The 20,290-nt window shown below is 49.1% G+C and overlaps 1 protein-coding gene across 1 annotated transcript in view; it reads left to right on the forward strand.

Moving 5' to 3' along the window:
- The window catches only part of DAAM1 (dishevelled associated activator of morphogenesis 1), an 81,715-nt gene that overhangs the window by 44,653 nt on the left and 16,772 nt on the right, over nt 1-20,290 (forward strand). The window contains exons 5-18 of the mRNA XM_057416207.1: nt 1,646-1,717; nt 3,519-3,613; nt 5,443-5,776; nt 6,124-6,234; nt 6,353-6,456; nt 6,873-6,939; nt 7,275-7,392; nt 7,503-7,641; nt 8,122-8,180; nt 8,497-8,684; nt 9,006-9,314; nt 9,430-9,537; nt 13,586-13,615; nt 14,976-15,079. Of these exons, the coding sequence (XP_057272190.1) occupies nt 1,646-1,717; nt 3,519-3,613; nt 5,443-5,776; nt 6,124-6,234; nt 6,353-6,456; nt 6,873-6,939; nt 7,275-7,392; nt 7,503-7,641; nt 8,122-8,180; nt 8,497-8,684; nt 9,006-9,314; nt 9,430-9,537; nt 13,586-13,615; nt 14,976-15,079 (1,838 nt within the window). The remainder of the gene's footprint in view (nt 1-1,645; nt 1,718-3,518; nt 3,614-5,442; nt 5,777-6,123; nt 6,235-6,352; nt 6,457-6,872; nt 6,940-7,274; nt 7,393-7,502; nt 7,642-8,121; nt 8,181-8,496; nt 8,685-9,005; nt 9,315-9,429; nt 9,538-13,585; nt 13,616-14,975; nt 15,080-20,290) is intronic.

Consider the following 20,290-nt stretch of genomic DNA (forward strand, 5'->3'; position numbering starts at 1 on the left):
CAGACTAGGGAGAACGTAGGCCCCCTCAGGAAGCTATCAGCAGAACTAGCTACACAGGATTTGGAGAAGGCTGAGGTTCTGAATGACTTCTTTGCCTTGGTCTTCACTGGCAAAGGCTCTGACAAAACCACTCAAGTCTTGGAAGGCAGATGCAGGGACTGTGAGAATGAAGACGTTGGGCCCACGGTAGGAGAGAATCTGGTTCGAGACCATCTTAAAAATCTGAACGTGCACAAGTCCATGGGTCCTGATGAGATCCATCTGCGGGTCCTGAAGGAGCTGGCAAATGAAGTTGCTAAGCCACTGTCCATCATATTTGATAAATAATGGCAGTCAGGTGAAGTTCCCGATGACTGGAAAAAGGGAAATATAACCCCCATTTTCAAGAAGGGGAAAATGAATGACCCAGGGAATTACAGACCAGTCAGTCTCACCTCTGTGCCTGGCAAAATTTTGGAGCAGATTCTCCTGGAAGGCATGCTAAGGCACATGAAAAACAACAGGGTGCTTGGTGACAGCCAGCATGGCTTCACTAAGGGGAAATCCTGCCTGACCAATTTGGTGGCCTTCTGTGATGGGGCTACAGAACTGATGGACAGGGGTAGAGGAGCTGATGTCATCTACCTGGATTTGTGCAAAGCGTTTGACACTGTCCCACACAACATCCTTGTCTCTAAATTGGAGAGACATCAATTTGATGGATGGACCACTCGGTGGATAAAGAACTGGCTGGATGGCCGCACACAAAGAGTTGTGGTCAATGGCTCAATGTCCGGCTGGAGACCAGTAACGAGTGGTGTCCCTCAGGGATCGGTGTTGGGACCGGTCTTGTTCAACATCTTCGTCACTGACATGGACAGTGGGATTGAGTGCGCCCTCAGCAAGTTTGCTGACAACACCAAGCTGTGTGGTTCAGTTGATACCCTGGAGAGAAGGAATGCCATCCAGAGGGACCTTGACACACTTGGGAGGTGGGCTGATGCCAACCTCATGGAGTTTAACCATGCCAAGTGCAAGGTCCTACACCTGGGTCAGAGCAATCCCAGGCACAGCTACAGGTTGGGCAGAGAAGAGATTCAGAGCAGCCCTGCAGAGAAGGACTTGGGGGTGTTGGTCGATGAGAAAATGAACATGAGCAGGTTTCAGTGTGCGCTTGCAGCCCAGAAAGCCAACCGTATCCTGGGCTGCATCAAAAGGAGCGTGACCAGCAGGTCGAAGGAGGTGATCCTGCCCCTCTACTCTGCTCTAGTTTGAGTGGCATGCACTCTTCATTAATTGTAAGAGACTGATTTTTTTGATCACAAAGCACATTCCTCAATGCTGTGTAGCCAGAACTTCAAGGATACTGGAGAGTTGGTACGAGAGAAATGTGGAAGTAAAATTTCATTGTGATTTCTCCAAAACTGGTAACTGCAAGACTGATGCAGTATCACTAGGGCAGAGTTTGATCACAGGCAGATGGTGTAGTAGATTATATATAAAGTATGCTAGTTCAGTAAATCAGGCAGTGTTCCCATTTGTGAGCTCAGAATGTAGAAAGGCATGCTTATATGAAGTAATGCTAGAACTCAAGGGCGCTGCAAACATGGTTAATGCTATTTCTACTAATCTGCTGTCTTTGTTTCACTTTCTGCCCCTCCTCCAGGACCAGGAAGAAAATAAAGGAGCCACTAGCTGGCCGGAATTTTATATCGATCAGCTGAATTCAATGGCTGCTGTAAGTAATTCCCCAATGCTTCGGTGCTTGTGAACCCCATATGGGGCAGCAGCTTAGCGGTGGCATCTGTGGCATGGCCAGCATTGTGCCCAAGAGGGTGACAAGTAGTGTTTGTAGCAGCAATATCATCTGTTAGACCAACAGATGCAGCTCCAAAATAGAGGCATTCTGTACAGCACACAGGGCATTTCATCTCACCCCTGGCTAGGAGGCTGTGAGATGGGTGGCAGACAGTGGTTTTCAGTATCAAGCCACCAGGCTGTAAAGACCCCCTTCGATTACACAGTGCTTCCGTCTTGTACCTGAGACACCCTTCTGCTCTGGACAGCAATGGCAAAGCATAGTGCTGCAGGTTGTCTGTCTCACAAAGGCCAATGGAGCTGCTGTGGGTCCAAATGTCCTCCCTCAACCTGCCAGTGTGCTTAGGTGTAATTTTATGAATTACTTTCTTGTTGACGTTGTGCCAGGTGAGACACAATTAGCACTCTCTTCTGTAGGAAATAGTTTATTTCCTGCAAGGATGCACAGTTCAGAGTCCTTCCGTCTTCACTTCTGCTTTCAGAGGCTGAAGGAGTGGCCACTGCTCTATGGTTGGGAGCAGCATGGAAAACAAAAAGGAAAAGCATGATTTTTCTTTTTCATTTTTCCCCTCTTTGCCATATTGTAACAGGGATGGGGCAACAGAGAAGGTAGGGCTAGTTGGGGGAGTGGGGACTGAGGGGTGAGCAGTGGGCTGCAAGGCAGGATGGAGCATGCTGCTCCTCAAAGGGAAGGTAGGGATACCCAGGGCTGGCCATAGGCTGGCAGCCAGGCAAAGCCCTGAGCCTGAGCAGAGCTTATGATCAAAGCTAGCCAGATGCCTGGAGGGTGGCTTTGATCTCCCTGACACACTGCCAAAGAGGAGCTGGGTTAAAGGCGGGGGCAGCGCTGCTCTGTATATCTGCTGGGACCATTTCTCTCTCCTTTGGCTTAGCCTCGGCCTGTGCTGGCAGGGCTCAGCCTGACACTTCTGAGGTGTGCACTGTTGTATGGTGCAGGAACCATCTCAGGTGTTGCTTTAGCTGCAGCCTTGGTTGCGTGCATTGGTGTGAGTATGCTATACCCCCATGCATGTCCAGGGCTGCTGGTAGCCGTGTTACCCAGGTGCAGCTGCAGGAGTCAGGATCCCATCCCGAGCACTGGCTGAATAGCGAAATCCTGTGTGGGAGATACACACAGCCACTGTCCACAGCCCAGGTGCACACTGGTGGGTTACACTGGGAGACCTGGGAGTGACAGGACCAGCTGGCTGACACTGAGCATACATGCTGCAGGGCATCCACTGATCCTGCCATCTCCTCTGCAGGGGCACATGGATACCTAGTGGCATGCAACGGGTACCAGGGGAAGCTAAAGGGTCCCTCCTTCTCCCCTGCCCCAGTTCAGCACCTTTCCTCTGTGAACCCCAAGTAGTATTGGTTTAGCCCCTCCTGCATCCTCATAGCTTCCCCCATTCTCTCAAAATACATGTGCTGATGAGTTGTGTGGATACTTGCAGGCAGCATCTGCAGGCTAAAGCAACAGATTCATCCCGCTGTCCAGGTTGTCTCCTTGCAGACCACGGAGGGTTTTTCCTCACTGCTCCTTTTCCCTGAGTCCTGTGATTGCCATAAGGATCTGGTCTTTCAGACTTCCAGAATCAGTTTAGAGTCCCAGCTCCATTCCTATGGCTTGGCACAGTGGGTGGCAAGTGCTCCCACTCCTCAGGCACATGTTTCACAGGGAAACCTCATCCCTCACTTCTGCCTTTCTCCTTTTGCAGAGAAAATCACTGATCGCCTTGGAAAAAGAAGACGAGGAGGAGAGAAATAAAACCATTGAAAGTTTGAAGACTGCACTGCGGACAAAACCAATGAGGCAATTCCCTTCCCTTTCCTGGCTTTATTGCTGCCGTCGTGGCTTTGGATTTGAGTTCTCTGGCAGAGTAGGGGGTTAAATAGAAATATAAATGGAGGCTGCAGAGGATGAGGACGGCAAGGATCCTGAAATGCCATTTGCTTTTTTCCATTCAGTTCTTGTAATTTTGTTCCTTTTCCTCTGTCCTTTTAATGGCCAAGAGCCACCAGGACCTTCGCATCTGCTCAGGCAAATTTGCTTTTTTTTCCCATTGGAACAGAATGCAAAAAAATCCTTCCAAATTGAATTTAAAACAAAATAAAAATGTTGGTCAACCAGGCCCATTGTTTCAGCTTCAACTTCTCTTGCACTTTTTAAAGCAATAAGATCACATGAATCTGATTCAGGCTTTTCTGAACTGAAAAAAAAAAACCACGTTGCTAGGAGGTTTTGATGGGGAGGATAAAAAAAGCGTGGGACTCCTTCTTGAATGTCTGTAGTTTTTTCCTAAACTCAGCTTCTCCGGAGCCTGCATGCACACGTCTGCTAAAATTTTAAGATGCCTCAGGTCAACATTTCTGATGGTAATACGTTTCATTAAGAAATTCCTGACCTGTTCTGGTTATGGAAGAAACAAATTTGCTACTGCTTGCAAGTATGTTTCCCTCTTCCATTTCTTTTTGCAATGGTTCTTGTGATGGTACTTGGTAAGAAACCCCCAGGGTCGTGGATGAGCACCCAGTTTCTGTGAAACCTGGACCTCTTGGGTTCTGGCTCCCTGAAGCACCCTGGGAGCAGGGCTTGTACCCAGTTGTGAAACTTTGCAAAGTCCTTAATAGTCCTTTGTGAGTTCCGGAATTCAGAGGGATGCAGCAGGCTCTCTAGAAAATTTTACCTGTTAGATCTGCTTTTGCTCCCAAGGAAGTGAACATCAAATTTCCTATTGACTTTGACTGAAAGAAAAGCAGGCTTTGAAGCAGAGAAATCAGTTTCCCCTGAGCCTGCAATTACCCCTTTTATTGCTGCACATCAGCATGGCTTGTTTCGAATTAAAATCATCCCAGTGCTGGGACGTTCTTGGCTCATTTTCTTTCTGAACCCATGTCTTTTGCTAAACCAGAATATACCCAGCCTGGATGGCATCAGGCAGGGAGGTTCTGAAATGCCTGAATGGCATGCTGTGTTATGTCTGCCTGCTCTAGTGAATCTGCCTAGAGCACTGCCGTGAGTTTGCTATCTGCTTTCTATTTAGTTGTGTTAAAAGTCATCATAAAAATCAGAACTCCCTTAAAATTGGTGAGATGTGCCTAAAGGAGGAGAAGGATGTGGATGGTGAGGCAGGAGAGGTAGCAGTAGGCAGAAAGTCTTAACAGGCATCATGGTCATGGGCTCAGCTGACATTGGAGTATCTGTGGCTGATGAGGAGGTGATTCCACGGCTTGGGAGTTTCTTACAGTCCTCTGCAAAATTGGTCCTAAGAGAGTAGGATTTATGGCTCAGGTTGGAGACCGGGAAGGTTTTGCAGAAACTTGGCTGCAAACTCCTCACCTCCATCCTGGGGCTTATACTGAGGGCTGAGTTAGCTGACGTTCTTCCAAATATCCTAGCTCTGAACAACTTTGTGCAGAGATGGTACCTGGTTCCTTATGCCACTGGGCACCGGTTAATTTGATTTTTGCAACCCCATCCCTGTCTCTGGGCCATAGGAGTCCTGCAGGCTTTCTGCTGTCCAAAGTCCAGGAAAAATTATATAAGAAGGTTTACAACAGCCGTGTTTGAGGGTAAAGGGTTCTTTAGCATTTGGTTTTAAAGTTAACAGCTAAAAACCATCTTTCCCCTCTTTCTGACAGGTTTGTAACCCGGTTCATCGATCTGGATGGCTTATCATGTATTCTGAACTTTCTCAAAAGCATGGACTATGAGACGGCAGAGTCTCGAATACATACCTCGCTCATTGGATGTATAAAAGCACTAATGAACAACTCCCTGGGCCGGGCTCATGTCCTGGCTCATTCAGAGAGTATTAATGTAATTGCTCAGAGTCTGAGCACGGAGAATATTAAGACAAAGGTGGCAGTGCTGGAAATCATGGGCGCTGTGTGCCTGGTTCCCGGGGGCCACAAAAAGGTACTGGAGGCGATGCTGCACTACCAGAAATACGCCAGCGAACGGACTCGTTTTCAGGTAGGTGGGCCTTGACTTTCCCCTTGGTTCCTGAAATTTGGCATTCTTGTCCCTTCTTCCTCCTGGATATCTGAATGCTGCTTGCATATAATTTTTTGTGTCTGTTTGCAACTTAGATACTCTGGGAATTACCCCAGATGCAGCACATCTGGATGGGCCCATGTTAGCTGAAATGGGTGCCAGGGTGAGCTGCGTTACAGCAGGCAGCAGCTGGTGATCCATCAGCAGCAGGTTGCTAGAGGGGCTTGAAGGAGCACCATACAGAGTTGTTCCTGCATGCATCCCCTGGCCATTGTGCAGCACTGGGGCTGCCACTGGGTGTTTAACTGACATTGTGTGTTTGGCAGACGCTGATCAATGACTTGGACAAGAGCACGGGGCGGTATCGAGATGAAGTGAGCCTCAAGACAGCCATCATGTCCTTCATCAATGCAGTCCTGAGCCAGGGGGCAGGCGTGGTGAGCACCAGGGCTCCTGGAGAGGGAGGTGCTTTGGTGGGTTTGGGGCAGCTTTGTTTCAGTAAGCTTTCTGAGAATATGCACCTTGCTGTGTTGATCCCACAATTGTCCCTTGCAGGAGAGCCTTGATTTCAGACTCCATCTGAGATACGAATTTCTCATGCTCGGGATCCAGCCAGTCATTGATAAACTAAGAGAACATGAAAATTCAACCCTTGACCGGTGAGTAGTGACTCCCAGCACAGTGGTTGTTTTTGCCCTTTCCATGTGCCATTGCTTTCTGGTTTCTGGACATGGCTTCTGGGGAAAGCATGTGGGTCTAGACTTACCCCCTTGAGGAAATCCTTTTCTGTCACCAGAGAAGAAGGAGAAAACTCTACTGTGGGTTTGCTGCATTCTAATGTAGGGTTGAGCTGGGAAGGATATGCCACTGAGGGCCTGGGAGATGCTGCCAGGCATCCTCCTTCTCTTCTCGTCCCAAAAGGCTTCTTGGACAGCTGTAACGACTGGGAGCTTGAGACTGAAGGTCCACTTTATGTTTCAAGTCTGGGCTGCTGCCAGACCGGCTGCCTGCAATTCAGTAATTGTCACATTTGAATCTGCTTTTAACAGTCTTTCTTCTTCCTTTCTTTCCTCAGGCACTTAGATTTTTTTGAAATGCTTAGAAATGAAGATGAGCTGGAATTTGCCAAAAGATTTGAGCTGGTGAGTATGAACGTTACTGATGCTGCTGATGCAGACACTGGCACTCGATGTCACAGTTCCTTTTAAAAGCACCTATGTGGTCTGCGACAAAGTGTGGTCTTTTGGATAAAATCCGGAGGTTGGAAATCTATCTTCTGTTGCCTTGCTCTGTTGCAGCCTCCATCCTAGAGCCTCCTTCATCCCTCTTCTCCTGTGGCTGCCAACCAGTGCTGTTTGCCAGTGTGATTTGTCTGTGCATCAGGCATGGGGTGGATATGGCTTGTGGGATTTGAACCTAAAGCAGGCTGTGCCATTGCCTGTCTGATGCCCTGACCTTGCTTCACTTGTGTCTGCAGGTCCACATTGACACCAAAAGTGCAACTCAGATGTTCGAGCTGACGAGGAAAAGGCTGACACACACCGAGGCGTACCCGCACTTTATGTCTATCCTGCACCACTGTCTCCAAATGCCTTGTGAGTCCTGGGGAAGGCAAGGAAACCCACAGCTGATGGGGGCTTGGCAGCCCACATCTCCTACCCAGGGGCAGCAGCGACCTCCCTGCTCTCCCCTTCTTCCCCTCCAGATAAAAGAAGCGGCAACACTGTCCAGTACTGGCTGCTGCTCGACAGGATTGTGCAGCAGATTGTCATCCAGAGTGACAAAGGGCAGGACCCTGACGCCACCCCCCTGGAAAACTTCAATATTAAAAATGTTGTCCGAATGTAAGTGCTCACCTGCCTTTCCCAGCGCTGGCTGCTGAGCAGCACCAACACAGGCTGCCGTGGCTTTGCCACCTCCTGCTCCAGCCGCAAGAAGGCCAGGGCTCGGGGTTATCCCTGCTGGGTGGGCATCACTTTGATTTCTTAAGCATGATGTGCAGGTGAATTAAGCTCAGCCTGTGTCCTTAGTGAGCTGTTTCCCCTGACTGCAGCTGTCACTGTTCCTTATTCATCACTTGCTGTCGCTCTGTGATGTTTCTGCTCCTCGGTCGGACAAGCCAGCATCCCTGGAGACAGCACTGCATCCCATACTGCAAAACCCTGCCAGGGGGGCGGGGGGATGGCGCAGAACAGAATTGTTGTGTCAGTTTAAGAGCCTTAAAACCCACTGCCCAGGCTTCCTCAGTCATGTTTCTTGCTGATGATGGTTGCTTGTTTACTACAGTAGAGTTGTCTCATGTGCTATATACCTTTCCCTTTTAGGTTAGTCAATGAAAATGAAGTGAAACAGTGGAAAGAGCAAGCAGAAAAAATGCGAAAAGGTGAGTATGGAGAGGTATACAGCATTAGCTTTAACCATAGTGTGCACAGTAAGCTGAACAGATAATGTATACATGTATTTAGCTGGATGGACTCTGAAGGCTTTATTGAGTGACTGAAGTAATATCACACTATGTGGCTTACAAGAGAAATGGCAAAGCAGATAATTTTTTCATAGGGAGGCACTGGCTGGAGTGTTAAGGCACAACACATGCTCCTTTTCCTTAAATGCACAGCTTCTCTGCTGTCCCACGCATGCTGCTTTTTGCCAAAAAGGAATGTTCTTCACTCAAAAGTGGTCTCATGGGCCTGTTTCAGAGCACACTGAGCTTCAGCAGAAGCTGGAAAAGAAGGAGCGGGAGTGTGATGCCAAGGCCCAGGAGAAGGAAGAAATGATGCAGACACTGAACAAGATGAAGGAGAAGCTGGAGAAGGAGTCCAGCGAGCACAAGCAGGTCAAGCAGCAAGTGGCAGATCTCACTGTGCAACTCCATGAGATGAGCAGGGTGAGGCCCCAAACCTCCTCCCCATTGTGGTCCAGTCCCAACCTCCCTGCAAACACCATGGGATGATTGCTGCAGGCTGAGCAGCACAGGGGGCTGAGAGCAATGCTTGATGGGAGGGCCACCAAGATGTCCATCTGTGTTGATGGGATGATTCTGCCTCTCAGCTGCATCAGACCTCAGTCAGGCATGCTAAAGCTTTTGAGTGCTCCCTATGCTGATTAAATTTTTTGGAAAAAACAATTAAAAATCAGCATGGGGGCATTTCTTGCGTGGTGTCCCCTGGCTCCACATTACCAGTCCCCTCTTCTCTTTCTCTCCCAGAGGGCAATCTGTGCTGCCAGCCCTGGAGGGCCTCCGTTGCCACCAGGAGCTCCTGGTGGACCTTTACCTTGTCCAGCTCCTGGATCCCTTCTTCCACCTCCTCCACCACCTCTGCCCCCAGGGGGATGTCCCCCACCCCCTCCACCCCCACCACCCCCTCCAGGTGGTCCCCCACCCCCTCCTGGTCCCCCACCCCTGGATGGGGTGATGCCTCCCCCTGGAGCACCTCTGGGCTTTGCCCTCAAGAAGAAGAGCATCCCGCAGCCAACGAACGCCCTCAAGTCCTTCAACTGGTCCAAGCTGCCAGAGGTAAGCTGGGCAATAATTTGGGCAGTGAAACCAGGGGTGCCAGGTGGCCACCCTGTTGATGTAAGATCAGGTGTGCAGGGGACCGCCAACCTGCAGCGCTCCTGCTGTCTTGCAGAACAAGCTGGCAGGCACTGTGTGGACCGATATAGATGATGCAAGAGTGTTCAAAATCCTGGACCTCGAAGACCTGGAAAGGACGTTCTCTGCCTACCAAAGACAGCAGGTAATGGCTGGCACAGGGTGCACAGGGGGATATGGGCAAGGTGTCACCGTTGCGAGATCACGCAGTTTCGCTTGTGGTCTCAAGATACATCTCCCATCATTACTTCATACCGACACTGTGTTTGCCAGATCGACTCAATCTGCTTCATCCTGTCATGCACATGCCAGTGCCTTTGCATTAAAGTGGCCGTTCATGGCTCAATGTGTCTGATTTTTGCCCCTGACCATGTACCTGACCACGTGTGAAATGAAGATGGATCAGCAAAAAAAAACAAACAATAGAAGGGACAGGGGATATATGAAAATAGCCCCCAGATGTGGCCACAGTTGGGTAATATTTTTGGATTGCTCTTCACAGCAACTGTTTCGTGCCTGTATTGGGTGGAAAATTTCTGTCCCTCTCTGGCCAAGAAGGACTAAGTTTTGCCCACATCTACCATGGGTGGATCTCTTCTTTTATTTTTGTAGTGAGCCCAGAGCAAAATGTGAGCTTTGAACAAAAAAGCAAATCCCAAACCAAAATAATGACACTACAGGCAAAAGTCTCTGCTTTTTAATCTGCTGCTCGAGCAATATGGCCCCAGTTTGGAAGGCATCAAAGCACATGAAGAAAATTAGACACTTACTTTACCCCAGGCAGGACCACAATGGGCAAAACCAATGAGTTTTTCAAGAAGGCAGGAGAAAAAGCAAGGAGTAAGGCTCAAAAAACCATGTTCACCTGCTGAACATCTGGCTGCATTGCTGGGAAGAGAGAACAGCTTGTCCTGCGCTTGCCAGGCTCAGGCAGAGGGACAGTGCTGGGAAGCAATGGACCCAACATATAAGCTCCTTAGGCAACGTGAGAGTTTAATCTCTTCCACAGGCTAATTGAGGGAAAGATCAGGATGGATTACAGCAGGGCAGATATCAGGAGTGACCCACCAGAAGTACATGCTGCCCTGGTGTATTTTGGGAATAGGTGACCATGGTGCTGGATCTTTCCTCCAGCATTTTTGGAGCTTGATTCATACCTACTGAAGGGCATGTCTGAAGACAAGAAATGGAAATGGAAGAGGAGCAAGAATAGAAACGTGGTGTGTCAGCAGGATGGTTTGCCCTCTGGCTTGCCTGCCGGAGTTCTGAATCACCTGATGTGCTGTAGATTATTGCCAGGCAGGAATTTAAAAGGAATATGGCTTGTCTGAGGTTCTGCTGGGTGGAACGGCTGGTGAGGTTTGGGCCAGCAAGAAGGTGAAGATGCTGGGGGAGATGCTGGGAGGAAAGCTGTGGTGCAGGCTTTTGGCCCAGATGGGGTGAGGACTGAAGAGGAGTTGAACAAGGGAGGCAGGGACTGGGGTGGGACTGGCAGAAGATGCTGCGAGAGCATCTGGAAGGGAAACTGGGAAAGAGGAAGTGAAATCCCACCTATGAGATGCTGCTGGGGAGTACGATGCACAAGTTCCTTTTTACTCACCCAGGCTTCACAGGTAGCACAGTTTTGTGTGAGTCAAGTGATGGGATGCTGCCCCCTGGACCTGAGGGCATGGGATTGCTCCCCTGCGGATCCCCAGGGTGCCCCCACTTGCAGTCCCAGCATGGGTAGAGGATGCCTGTCTGTGTGCCCCGGTGTCGCCAGCAGCATGGCTCTGTGTTCAGTTGCCATGCACACACCAGCATGCAGGGTTAGATGTGCTCCTTAAGATAACACGTGCACACCATGGGGCACTTCGCACTCAGTGGGGGGCTGGAGGAGCTCCATGTGAATAGCCTCCTTTCAGGGAAGGACAATGAACTAATGCCTTATTAACTTGAAGCATTTTGGAGCTCTAGTGAGAGCTGGTGTCTGTCCAGAATAAGCAGGGGAGGAGCAGGAATTTCCCCTCCCTGCTCCCTGTCTTGAGTGCATGTCCAAAAATCACTTGCTCAGTGATTGCACCTCTCACTTCTCTTGAGACACAACATCCACAGGACCTAGGGTATTGGGTGCTGTCTGTCTGTCCGTGCCCTGAGCAAACCAGGGCTCTGAAACTGCATGGCTGAGTGGTACATCACTGTGGCCAGTACCCCAGCAGGGTTTGAGGGCAGCAAGTAGAGGCATCTGTGGTGCACAGCTCTCTGAGCACCCTGTCAGTGTCTCTTATGGAGCTGCTGTTGATAGGATTTGGCAGGTTTTATTGCCACAGTACCTGGGAATCCCTAAGTAGTCCACAGGCGTGAGACTTAATGATGCACTTAATTTTAAGCATCTCTTTGAATGTTTTTCCTGTGCCACAGGCTGGGGTGTAAACACAGGCTGTGAAGTGAGCTCTGGAGCTCTCAGGAAAGGCCCTTTCCGCATACAGAGAACAGGAGGCCTCAGGACTTCCTGGGGCTCAGTCTGGGAGCATCCCTGGCCCATGCTTGACAAAGCACTGGTACTTGCCCTGAGCTGTGAGGAGAGCCTGTATCCTCTCCATTCTGCCTGCTGAGGCTCTGCAAATATGGCTGTCCCAAGAGAAGGGCTCAGCCCCACAGCTGTATATAATACCAACATTTACCAATCTTGCTAGATATAACAAAAAAAACAACAGGAAGTCTGAGTTTCAGGCTCTGGTGTGAGGACCCAGCAGGACTGGGGTTAGCTGCTTAAGGGTGTGCATGTGATGATGGAAAAAAGCAAGTCTAGGGCTGTCAGGGTTTACATGTGCTACACAGGAGTCTGCACCTCTGTCAGAGATGTTTTGAGAGCCTGAAAAGGGGGAAGAGGCTGGGAACAATGCTGATAAGTGGCAGTGACACAGCCAGGGCAGTCCTGGCAGCTCCTGCAATAGTGAGTGATGTAAAAGAGCCAGGGCCAAGTGGAAAACATATGTGTTGATGAAGCAGGGGCTTAGCAGTGAGCTGGGAAAGAATTCATCTCCCAAAAAAGGATGAAAGGAGAAAAGCCTCAAGATCCTCTGTGCAAGCGAGATTGACCTGCGCAGGAGCCAGGGACAACAGGGGTGGGGAACGCTTGTAGGAAATGTGACAGCAGATTTAAAGCTTACTCCACTCCTTCTTACAACACCATCCTGCAGCAGAGGCTGGATCACAGTTTGTGCAAGGGAAAGGTGTGAAGATGAGGCTGGTTTGAGGGCTGGAGGGAAGCACTCTTGGTAAACAAAGTGTGTTTGGACCCACCTACGACCTCTGGTCATTGGTTGCCTTCTGTTAAAAACAAATAAATAAATAAAATGAACCATTTTTGCAACCTTGAAACCTCCCTCCCCGTCACAGAGGTGCTGGGTGGTCTCTTGAGCCAAACACACACATAAGAAAAGATGCAGCCCAGGGAATGAGGAAGGAAAACCATCGTGTGTGCATGCACATGTGTCTGCTGTCAGCTTTGCTGCCCATGCTTCTAGTCTAGGGGGGGAGCCCAGCAGGAGAACCAGGTCTTTGGAAAAGTGTGGTGTCAGTGGGGCATCAGGGTGGCATTTGGCCAGGCTGCCAAGCCCTGGAAAAGGGTGGTTGTCCCTGTCAAAGGAGAAGTCAAGGGGAAACTTGTTGCCATGGCAAATGGTAAAGTTTTGCTGCGGCCACATTTGCTCCGGGATGAACCTCTCGTAATTTCCATTTGAAAGCCCTGTTTTTCCTGGCAGTCACGTAGGCATTTCAGTCCTCCAGATTTGCAAAATCCAGCAATTTTCTCCCCCAGCACGGTGGGCTGAGCAGTGCTGTGCCTTTGGGCCAGTGCTCGCTGACTCTTGTACAGAGTGGTTGCAGGGCTTCGCCAGCATCTTCCCACCTCATCCCATGTCCCCTCCTCAACTCCTTGCACACCAGCGCCTTGGCCTGATCCATTCAGGGAGCCACCTCTCCCTCTCCCATCAGCCCTCCCCTTCTGTGCATCTTTTAATCCTCATCACATTTTCATGTGCATCTCTCCTATCTTGGTGCTGGTAGACCCTGAGCGCCTCCCCATGCTGCCAAGCCCCCCTGTGTTGCACCCTCCCCTTGTCTGTGATTCAGTTCCTTTTGGTTTTGCTGAGATCACTGAACTGCATGTGTTTTTACTGCCTTTTTCCATGCTTCTGCTATGGCTGTAGGACTTCTTTGTGAATGGTAACTCCAGACAGGTAAGCAAGCATCCTCAGGAGCTTGGCACCCGTGAGTGGTGAGGGCAGGGAGAGTATGGGGCTGGGCATGTGGGGAACATGTGTGCTGCTGTGGGGGGTTAACATGCTGCAAAGTGGGGATTAAATCAGAGAGGCACAAAGATGACCAGGAGTAGTAGCTTGAAAGTTGATGCTGGGGAGGCTGGTAAGTAACAGGCTTCCCTCTCTGCTGTCTGGATTGATATCAAAGGCAGCATCTGAGTCTAGGGCTTGACTTTTCAGATGCAGCTTAACACAGAGAAGCTCTTACCCCCGGGCACTTTTGCTATTTAAAAGATGGAAATAACTCATACCTATGGTTGAAGATCTGTTTCATCACAGAGCAGGCAAGGCACACAAGAGGGGCATCTGGTGATAGGTGACTAGGGACCTTCCTGCTTCTCCTAGAGGGGTGGTTGTTGTTTGTTTGTTTTGTTTTTAATTCAAACAAGAAAATCAGTAAAAAAATGGAAACTTCTGTGCTCACTGTCAACCTGTGCAGTGGCTGCATGCCAGGTCTGCTATGCTTAGAGATGTGTAGTGTGGATCTGTAGGATGTGGGACCTTGCAGCTCCCAGTTATGTTCCATTCAGAAGGATTAAATAGCCGTCTTTTAATTGATTAACCTTGTTGAAACGTGATACGGTAAATTAAAACTGGGGGCAGTATGAACTCTTCAGGCAACCCTGCAGAACTGGTGTTGTGTAGATCTGTCCATTCACCCACAAACAGCAATTGATATATTGTTACTGGTTTGAAGGAAACATATTTAAGCTGCTTAGGAGATGTAGGTGCTTATGCTTTCAAATCCCTTATTTTGGGAGAATTTCATTCAAAGAGCAGCAAATGCTGCAGGTTCCATTTGCAAGTCTGGTAGCTTGCACTGGTTAGCTTGCTTGAGAGGACTGATGCGTGAAGGACCATTGCAGATGTTTGGAGCAGGGGTGGAGAATGAGAGTGATGCTGAGTGTGTGCAGCAGCCTGTAACGAAATATTTCATGCAAGGGTTTAATGAAGTATCACAAATATGTATGCTAAGAAAGTCTGGCTTTATTTATTCAGCAGCGCCTGTGTGTTTGCAGATATTTAAATCTTCCCTGTCTGAGAAAATATTTACATTTCTAACCAGTGGCTTCAAAGCCAGCTCTGGTTTATGAAATGACTTACTGTGTTTCAGTTACAGGCGATGGGTTTTACCCGTAACCCATGGTGACACTCCTGATTAATGGGGGCCGGCTGTGTATCATGCTGCTATGTGCTGAGAGTACTAAATGTCTTTGCTTCTCCATGGCTTTTCTCCAGGCATTTCTTTCTTTTTTTTTTTTTCCTTATTTTTTTGTAGAAGGAAGATGCTATCGATGACACTTTGAGCTCCCGGCATAAAGTCAAGGAGCTTTCAGTCATAGATGGTCGGAGAGCTCAGAATTGCAATATCCTCCTCTCCAGGTACGGTTAATGCCTTCTCACCCTTTGGGAAGTGAGGGAATGCTTAATACCCTGCCTTGGGCTGGGGGGTGCTGCTTATCCCTGAGGAGGGGTTTAATGACAGAAGCCAGCACAGGAGGAGAGCCAGTGACACCTGAACCCAGCTATAGCTTTACACCATGCGTGGTGAGGTGGCACAGGAGGGAAATGCAATTAAGTGGGTACGTGGCAATTTGCTCTCCCTAGAAAGGCTCAGGGGGGCTGGGAGGAGGGTTGATTTCACCTTTTATCTTCCTCAGCCTGGGTTTTGTTTGCTCTTTGATGGCGGTTGAAGAGGGTCTCTGTTAGCTTGACAAAAGCACTGGGTATCAGGAGGGTGTAGGGAGCAGCAGCATAACTCACCCAGGGCCTGGCTGCCCACACAGGTGTCCTGTACCACATCTGGATTTCTGGATGTCCCCCTTTTACAACTGCCCAGCCCTGCTGGGATACAGCCTCCAGTGTTCCCCTTGCCAGGCGAGCTCGGCACTGCTACCAGCAATTTAGTCCAATCCCCATATTGCTGCCAAGGGGATAAAAGTAACCTTTTTTGGAAAGATAACTACTCCAATAAGACTGACTCCTGAGAAAGAAGCTAGACTACAGTGGTCTGAAAGGATGAACCATCAGCACAGCTGCTTGAAAACAAAACAACAAAACCCAAACAGTACCAAAAAATGCCATTTGTTCCTGACTCACTCAGAAAGAATAAAAAAAAAATCATCCCAAGAGCAGTAAAATATAGCTCCATTCAGAAATACTCACTTTGCTTCCTGGAAGCACAGAAACTTTTGTGCCACCCAGGACCAGCCGGGATGGAACACCACCACTGGCAGGTTGGGCTTGCAGCCACAGCTCCGAAATACTCTGTTTTCCCAGACCATGGGTTGGCAAGAGCTGGTGCCTTGCCCGGGCAGCCTGGCTGGTAGAGGCTGATGTCTGAAAATAAAAACCATCTGAATAGGTAACTCACAGTCCCTGGTGCTTCTTCAAGCTCATCCAGAGGTGGTGTGCATGCCCTGGGCCGCAGGAGCGATGAGTGCAGCTAGCCATGTGCCACGGTGTTTGGTGGCAAAATGGCTGTGTTTGTGGCTGTCTCTGCTCTGGGTTGCTTCTGGGGATTTTCATAGTTCCTAGCAGTCCGAATAAAACCCATAATGATGAAAGCAGGGTTTAAAGCAGCAGGCAAACGCATATGTCTGAGGCAGCCAGCTATTAGCAAGTAAAGCCATGGGATTCAGGGCACTGGCTGGGCTGCTCCCTGCCATACTTAGGTTGAGCATAGTCCGACTGGGTTTAGGTGTAATTCAGCCAGAGGTTTAAGTGTTTAATTAAAAGTTAAGCACACAAATAGCCCCTTTGGTGAGAAGGGAAGGTACACCAGCACCTAACTTCAAATGTTATGTTGTGTGTATTACTGGGTAAAGGTCTTCATTTCGTCTCACCAGCAAACCTTTCTCTTCCAAGAAAGCAATGGCTGGAAATGAGTCAATCCTATGAAAAGGGCATGATGGAGGCTACTGCCTGTCTGCCCTCCCCTTTGTGTCATTTCAAAGGGGAGAGGCAGCATCAGACCTGCCCTGCAGGATGGTCCCCATCTCCCAGAGCACTGGGGCCCTGTGCAGAAGAGTGGCTCTGGGAAAGCAGCAGCTTGTGTGAGCCACTTTGGGGGTGCTTCTGGGGTTCATCCCATGTTGCTTCTGGGGATGAGTGGGAAAAGGAGACAGCTAGGCAGGGCATTTCTCTAGCATTGCAGCAGCCGCCAAATCTACTCCTTCCTCCACTTCTGCAAGGGACCACCATCCAGTTTCTGTCACCAAAATCCCTTTGGGTGATTTACTCTTGATGCTGAGCATCTAAAATGAAGGGCAGTCTGGGGATGAAGCCCAAGCATCCTGCTGGTGGACTCGTGTCCAGTCCCTGCATTTCTAGCAGACTCCATGTGCCCTTGGACAAACCTTTCATCTCTGCCTACCCAGCTGCCCCTCCCTAAGCTAGGCAGATCAGTGAGTCCCTGGTCCCGGTGTTGCTGAGGGACCAGTTTTGCAGAGCAGCTTGCTGCAGCTGGGCTGCTGCTCCCCAGCCTCTGTTGCGAGGCCACCGTGGGGATGAGCAGACTTTCACATGTGAAAGGACCTGCAAGCTCGGCTCCTGATTTAGCCCAGACGTTTATAAGCTCATCAGGCATTGTCTGCCTTGCAGCATGGAAAGATTACAGGCAGCAAAATACTTTATCTCTCTCTGTAGATTTATTTTTTTTTGCCCGTTTCCCTTGCTTTGGGAGAAATTACTGCACAGTGAGATCACTGGATTTTCCTCCAGCACAAGAATATTTTTAACACTTTCTTTTTTCTTCCTGTTTCTGGAGAATGCTCTGGCGATGTCAGTGCATTATCGGGTCTTCCTCTATGAACCCACCATATCCTTGATTTCACTTCCTGAGTACATGCATCTGTTTTAAGTGTTATGTCCCGCAAGATGCAAATCAAGCCCTTGCTCCATCGCTTTCTGCCTGTGCCGGCGGTGAACGGCTCGTTTGTCTCCTCTCTCTAGCGAGGCGGCATGAAGCATTTTTCTCAAATGAATGTGGCTTTTCAAGAGGGTGCGTCCTTTTCCCGGCGGAATCCATTTTTCCCCTTCACACTTATTACGTCCTCTGCGGGATTCTACAAAAGCCATGCAAAATAGCCTTGCGCTTGTCAGGCTGGCAAGCTGTCACGTCGCATCAGCGAGCTGCTGGCTTTAAATCCCTGTGACAGCAAGTCCTGTGACCCCGTTCCTCTCAGACAGCTCACGTTCAACAGCTGCTGCCAACAATGATAATTATTGCGGTTATAGATAAGCTTCTAGCTTTCACTGGCCCCTTTCCCATCAAATTGTCTGAGAAGTTGTTTTCTTCTGGCGCCCTGCACTTGCTCTCTGTGGATGCAGGGGCAGGCTCTTGTTCTTGGCACTGGGTTGTAATGATTCCTGGGAAAAGTTTTTTCAGCCTGTCTTTTTAAATATGTTTTATTGCTGACTTTACTTCTAATGAGCAGGGCTTACAAAAATCACCTTCGTCTTTCACCACCTTTCTGAAGGCAATCACAGTCAAGCATGTGCTTTAGGTGTTCACTTTGGATGAGGGGTAGCTGTCCACCCCCCCTTCTCCCAAGAGCATCTGTGCCTCCTAGAGATCCCCCAAAATGTCCGAACACAGGCAGTGTCTGCTTTTCACAGGGGTGGGGACCGGTGTGACATTTATTGGTGGTCTGTGCTCTCGTGTCACTGCTTGGGTGTCAAAAGAGTCCTCCTGCAGCTTCATATCCCACCACAGGTCGTGTTCATCCTTGGCCGCTGCCTTTGTACGGGACCGGTAGGGTGTCAACATGGCAAGCAGCAGAGGGAACATTTTCCACAGATCCTGGTTTTGCTCCTTGTACAGTGACCATAGCAATTGTCCTGGCTGCTGCTCAGCACACTGTGAGCTTCCTGCCCGAGGTGAAATTTTAAATCCTTATTTTGCAAACCATCTCTTGGGATCTTCCTCAAGCAGGAGGTGAGAGAGGACCAGGTACAGGATGAGAAACATGGACTCACAGAGAGCAAATATGTACTTGCCAGGTCTGTAAGATCCACCTGCCTTGATAGAGCTAATCCTTCACTTCCAGTCTTAAACAAAAGATTTCAAAACAAACCAAGCCCTGGCTATCCTGGTCTTAAAGACCAGCACCCTTCCTGCCTTAGCTTCATCTTCCAAAAGCTAGCTTGGTGGTCTCAGTCTGCTCCTGGAAAAGAAGCCAGGGTGAAAAATACCTCCCTTGTGTACTTAGTGATCAGCTCAGCTCACAGTCTTCTTTTTGATCTGCTGATCAGGTTGACTTCCAAGGTCTCCCATCCCACCGTAGGGTGTGTTTCTGGTTTCAGCTCATTCCTTTGAGCCACATCCAGTGTTTCAGCATCTCTTGGCAGCATTGATTGCCAAGACTGGGGCTGTGAGTTTCCTCAAAGCCCACAGACAGGTCTTTTCAACTGTGCAACTCTTCTCTGCCTGCAAGTACAAGGGGATTTTGTTCTTACACTGTATCTGTTGCAATGGCTTTAACCATCACTGCAAGCTGGGCAAGGAATAGGATGTTGGCAGCAGTTTCTGGGTTTTCCCTCTTTTACATTTAGATTATTTTATGAATCGCAATGCATTCATAAAATGTGAATTAAAATATGTGTGGTTTTACAATCAAAGTCTTTGCAGGGAGCAGTCACAGGGAGTGCTACAGACATATTAAACTGTAATTAACTGCTTTTCTAGCCCAGGAATTGCTGAGGGCATCTTTCTATCTATCTATTGCCTCAGCTGGTTCAGGCAGCTGTCAAATAAACCACTGCCAGGGAAGACCAGACTGATGTTGCTTGCTGGGATACAGTGGTCTGTGGTTTTAGAAACCTCAAATTGGAGGCTACGTCTTCAATTCCTGTTACGTCAAGTACAGGAAGAACAAGGTAGAGGGGAGCCTGGTTTCTAGCCTCTTAACACTTCCAAGCACATTGAAACCCTGCCCCTCAAATAAATAAATAAATAAATAATCTGGAGGGTTTCCTAGGATGCTGAGCATCTGCTTTCCCAGATTTTGGATTTCTTTCCCTGTTTTCCTAGAGGGAGGTTCCAATCAAAGGTGGCTGGGAGGGGTGGGAGAAGCAATGTTCAAATCCAAGAAAAGCATCAGAAATTCGCCATATTTTCTTCAGGGGTTGTGGCAGTGGGTTGAAGGGCAGTGCTGAGCTACTTTCCTGAGCCCAGGCTGTGCTGCACTGCTGACAGGGAGTGTGACCCTTGCTGGCCTTGTGGCCTTTGGGGATGCTGGCACTGCAGGAGCAGCATCATTGGGCAAGAGTTACACGTAACTTTTGTATTTTTAATATGTGTGTAATATATCACTTACAATACTTACAAGACAGTATAAAACAGGGGATGGCAGCTGTGGTGTGGGGAGAGGGAATTTGACGCCCCCCCCCCCCCCCCCCCCATTTGCAGTGTGGCCAGGCTGTTCTGTGCTGTCCCTTGCACAGTCCTACCATGTTTCTCACATGTCCTTCTTCGTAAGACACTGTATAGTGTTATTGTGTTCTCCTCCTGGTTGGGAATTAAGCTGTTCGTGTTGCATGGGTGTGTAATGAAATGCTCAAGAATGTTGCCTAATTGCTGTGCTGGGATTA

Source organism: Pezoporus wallicus, unplaced genomic scaffold (genome assembly GCF_028554395.1).
Source record: "Pezoporus wallicus isolate ANWC-B61680 ecotype Strahan unplaced genomic scaffold, APGP_CSIRO_Pwel_v1 scaffold_2146, whole genome shotgun sequence".
Lineage (NCBI taxonomy): Eukaryota > Metazoa > Chordata > Aves > Psittaciformes > Psittacidae > Pezoporus > Pezoporus wallicus.